The 4,753-nt window shown below is 39.4% G+C and overlaps 1 protein-coding gene across 1 annotated transcript; it reads right to left on the reverse strand.

Moving 5' to 3' along the window:
* Positions 1–209: 209 nt before the first annotated feature.
* LOC107145305 (zinc finger protein 20-like) lies at positions 210–4,318 on the reverse strand. Its single transcript, XM_015489194.2, has 3 exons — positions 3,073–4,318; positions 2,455–2,515; positions 210–1,704 (listed from the first exon to the last, which is right to left on the reverse strand). The coding sequence occupies exons 1-3, from the start codon at positions 3,206–3,208 to the stop codon at positions 612–614; spliced, it is 1,290 nt and encodes a 429-aa protein (XP_015344680.1). The 5' UTR covers positions 3,209–4,318; the 3' UTR covers positions 210–611.
* Between the last annotated feature and the right edge of the window lie 435 nt (positions 4,319–4,753).

Consider the following 4,753-nt stretch of genomic DNA (forward strand, 5'->3'; position numbering starts at 1 on the left):
GTAGTTGGATACAATAACTTTATTTTAATATGGTGCTGAGGACCGAACCCAGAGCCTCCCACGTGCTATGTGATCACCCTACCACTGAGCCACAACCCAAGCCCCTGTTAAGTTTCTTTCCAACTGTGGTTTCTGGAGAGCATTACATGTATAATAATTCGCATCAGGGATTTCATATTTCTTAGACTTATAGAATTATTTCACATGGGGAGTTTTCACTAGACAGTGTTTATTAACACTGAAAAAATTTTCAAATATTTCTCACATTTACAGGGTTTGGATGAGTTGTGTATTTTTTACATGTTGTAAGTTGCGGGCCAATGGAAGATTTTTCCACATTTGTTTAAATTGTTTAAATGTGTTCTTCCATCACTTCAAGTTCAACTTGGAGAATGAGAGAGAAGCTTTCCCAGGCTGATAATATTGTAGGCTTTCTTTCTCTGGTCTTCTCACATGGGCCAGTAGGGTTGTGTGAAAAAAATGTCCCACATTCTATATACAGAATTTGTCCCAGTAAAAGTCTTTAATGCTTGGGTAGTACCATATTGATTTTTTTTTCATGTACTTCTAACCGAAATGACTGAATACATAAGCATGTCACACTCATAAGGCTATTCTCCACTGTGAGTCCTTTCATGTTTATACAAGGAGCTGGAACGCCTGAAGGCTAGCCCACATTGCTTACATTTGTTAAGTCCGTCCATCTCCACTGTTCTGTGTAACAGCATGTGTTTTCGAAAGCTGTCGAAACAGACAAATGTTTTCCCACATTCCTGACAGTCACAAGGCTTCTTCTGCTCGCCGTGTGTTCTCATGTGACTTCGAAAGTAAGTAAGACAACTGAAGGCTTTCCCACACTGCTTACATTTATACGGCTTCTTCCCTGTGTGAGTGGTTTCATGGTTTCGAAAGGAAGCAGCGTATTTAAAGGTCTTACCACACTCTTTACATTCATAAGGTTGCTCTCCATTGTGAGTGAGTTCATGGATTCGAAGAGAACTAGGATAAAAAAAACCTTGATCGCACACCTTGCATTTGTAATTCCACTCTCCGCTGTGAGTTGCCATGTGCCTTCGAACTGAGTGGGAATAAGTGAACGTTCTGCCACACTTCTTACATTCGTAGGGTTTCTCTCCAGTGTGAGTTCGTTCGTGTATTCGAAGGTGACTGGGATGCCGGAAGGTCTTATCACATAGCTTACATTTATAGGGCTTCTGTCCACTGCGAATCCTTTTATGTATGTGAAGGGAACTGGAATTCAGTAAGTTTTTCCCACATTGCTGGCGTTCATATGTTTCCTCTCTCATGTGACTTGCTTTATGATTTCGAAGGAAACTGGGATAAGGAAACCCTTTGCCACCTGTGTGTCTTTCAGCGTGATGGGGATGAGTGAACTTTCTCCCACACTGCTCATGTTGGTAGGGTTTCTCTCTAGTGTGTATCCTTTCATGTTTTTGAAGGTAACTGGGCAGCCTAAAGGCCTTATCACACCCTTGGCATTCATAGGGTTTGTCTCTGTATTCCTGATACTCAAACGGTCTGTGTCTAGACCTCTTAAATGATGAATGACCAATGGCCACTCCTCTAGCCACGTGGCTTCCACTTGCTTTAGGTCTAGGAGTTTTCTTGGCCACAATATGATCTGGAATCTGGCTGAAGGTTTTTCCTTCTTTATGCTCACGGAGTCTCTCTGCCACTTGACTTCTATAAAATATGAGAATCACATCATTAAGGGTTTGCTTATACACAGTTTTACATCTATTAACATATTCAATGTATACTGTAAAATTTAAAAGGAAAGTGTAGGCTTTATATCCAGCTCAAATTTTTCAAACTTGAACTCAATGCTCTGTAACACAGCTAGATCAGAATTATTATCAAAACAGCAATATTTGTTTTTTTTTTTAAAAGAAAGAGTGACAGACACACAGAGAGAGAGAGAAAGAGAGAGAGAGAGAATTTTTTTTTAATATTTATTTTTTAGTTTCGGCGGACACAACATCTTTGTTTGTATGTGGTGCTGAGGATCAAACCCGGGCCGCACGCATGCCAGGCGAGCACGCTACCGCTTGAGCCACATCCCCAGCCCCAAAACAGCAATATTTGTATGAAGCATTCTAATACTGTTCCAAGGTGACTTATTTTGCAAACCGTAAGAATGTATATTACATGTGAATATATATTTTTAGAGGAAAATTTCTAAGTAAACTTGAAATTAGGCTCTTAATTTTTTCCTTCACTTGTTTTTTTTTTAATATTTATTTTTTAGTTTTAGATGGACACAATGTCTTTAATTTATTTTTATGTGGTGCTGAGGATCCAACTCAGTGCCTCACGCATGCCAGACGAGCACGCTACCACTTGAGTCACATCCCAAGCCCCTTCACTTGTTTTTTAAGATTTTCTGACAATCTAAGATCCTCTTCAGAGACCCTGCTATCAAGTATATATTACCTTAGATTTCTCTTTGGATTTTTGTACTGATCTTCCATGTTCTGATGTTCCCATGTTTTCCCTAAAACATACATCCAGACAAGTAATTATGGGTGATTGCAAGATTATAAATTGATTGTTATTATTGTGCTCATGGTATACCCCAGCCATGCTTGACTGATTCACCACAATGTAATCTTACCATATTTTATTTTATTTTCATTTTTTTTTTCAGTTGTAGGTGAACACAATATCTTTATTTATTTATTTATATGTGGTGCTGAGGATCAAACCCATTGCATCATCCGTACTAGGCGAGTGCTCTACCACTGAGCCACAACCCCAGCCTCATCTTTTTTTTTTTTAAATTTGTTATATGTGACAGCAGAATGCACTACAATTCATATTACACATATAGACCACAATTTTTCATATCTCTGGTTGTACACAAAGTAGAGTCACAGCATTCATGTCTTCATACATGTACTTAGGGTAATGATGTCCATCTCATTCCACCACCTTTCCTCCCCCCCACCTTCCCTTTGCCCTATCTAGAGTTCATCTACTCTTACCATATTTTAAATCACTGGACAGCATCCATGATCAAGACACTCATCTTCAAATTAAAAAAATTTTTACCTACAAAGGACCAGTTCTTGAGGGTTTCCTGCATCACATCTCTGTAGAGTTTCTTCTGGGAAGACTTCAGCAAAGCCCACTCCTCCTGGGTGAAGTTCACAGCCACATCCTCAAAGGTCAGTGGGTCCTGAAACATCCCACATGTTTCCAAAAGGAAGGACGAGGCTCACAGAGTGGTGATCCGTGCTCAGTTCATAAGACAGTTACAGGCTGCATCAGACTCCACTCACCCATTCTCTGACTTCTTAACCAGACTCTTCCTCTGTGTCTGTGCATGCATTCTCCCCCAACTCAACTAAGACTGAACTATGCAGTACAGTCTCACCCAAATAGGAAGAATAGGCCTCTGGTCAGTGAGTATATGCATAACATGCAGCTTGAATCACCCCTAGTGTCTCCTCACTGGAGCCCAGGTTCCCAACAAACGAACCCTTGGGACACACTCAAAATCATACACAGACCGCAGCAGTGTCCAAAAGCAGATTTATGTAAGCAGAAAAATGAATCGGCTAAGATGAAGACAAGTCAGTGGAAATTATGCAGCTGAGAAAGAGAAAAATAAGTATGAAATTAATTGTGTCTTGCAGGAATTGTTTAAAATTCTTCACTGAAAAGGAAAATGGTACAAGTTATGAACTGGGATCACCTAAAGAAAAGAATGTTAGAAAAAAGAAAAATGGGGTACCACAAAATATCTACTTTCCTTATTCTTATCTGATCATTATAATAGATGGATACTTGTGCAGAATGATAATATTGACAGTGTACTGGGTGGTTATAGGTACTGAGATATCAGGTGAATGGCAGTAATTGATTATATGGGACAGGAAGGAGGAATTGGGACCATACTCATGTGTCATGAAACAGTGGAGTGTTATTTGAAATGGATTTAGATTAATTATAAAGGCATATTTCAAATTCTAGGGAAACTCCTTGAAAATTTTAGATGACATATAATAATATGCTAATACAACAAAGAAAATGGATCATATAGGGGGCTGGGGTTATAGCTAGTGATAGAGCACTTACCTAGCACATGCGAGGCACTGGTTTCGAACCTCAGCACTACATTAAAATAAATAAAATAAAGGTATTATGTCCATCTACAACTAAAAATATTTCTTTAAAAAATGGAGTCATATAAAAAGCTCAATTGAAATGAGAGGGCAGAGCTGGGCATGGTGGCACACACCTATAATCCCAGCAATTCGGGAAGCTGAGACAGGAGGGATCATAGGTTCAAAGCCAGCCTCAGCAATGGCAAGGCGCTAAGCAACTCAGTGAGACCCTGTCTCTAAATAAAATACAAAATAGGGCTGGGATGTGGCTCAGTGGCCAAGTGCCCCTGAGTTCAATCTCTAGTACCCCCCATCAAAAAAATGAGAAGACAGAGAAAGAAAAGCTTTTTAAAAAAAGGACAACAAAAATATTAAAGTTGTCAATATGACAATTTGATTATGTCAATGATTCAATTTAAATGGGAATTATGTAAATACACCTATTCAAAGACAGAGTAAAGTACAGGTGGTGGCACACACCTGTAATCCCAGTGACTGGGAGGCTAAGATAGGAAGATCATGAGTTCAAAGCCAGCCTCCGCAAAAGCGAGGCACTAAACAACTCAGTGAGACCCTGTTTCTAAATAAAATACAAAATAGGGCTGAGGGTGCGGCTCAGTGGT

Source organism: Marmota marmota, unplaced genomic scaffold (assembly GCF_001458135.2).
Source record: "Marmota marmota marmota unplaced genomic scaffold, marMar, whole genome shotgun sequence".
NCBI lineage: Eukaryota > Metazoa > Chordata > Mammalia > Rodentia > Sciuridae > Marmota > Marmota marmota.

Bases quoted from the DNA above. Each gene is read 5' to 3' on its own strand.
- LOC107145305 (XM_015489194.2), bottom strand. From the start codon at position 3,208: ATGTTTCAGGACCCACTGACCTTTGAGGATGTGGCTGTGAACTTCACC. The intron at 2,516-3,072 runs GTAAAAATTTTT...TGTATGTTTTAG, and splicing joins CAAGAACTGGTCCTTTGTAG to GGAAAACATGGGAACATCAG. The intron at 1,705-2,454 runs GTAATATATACT...CATATTTTATAG, and splicing joins AATCCAAAGAGAAATCTAAG to AAGTCAAGTGGCAGAGAGAC.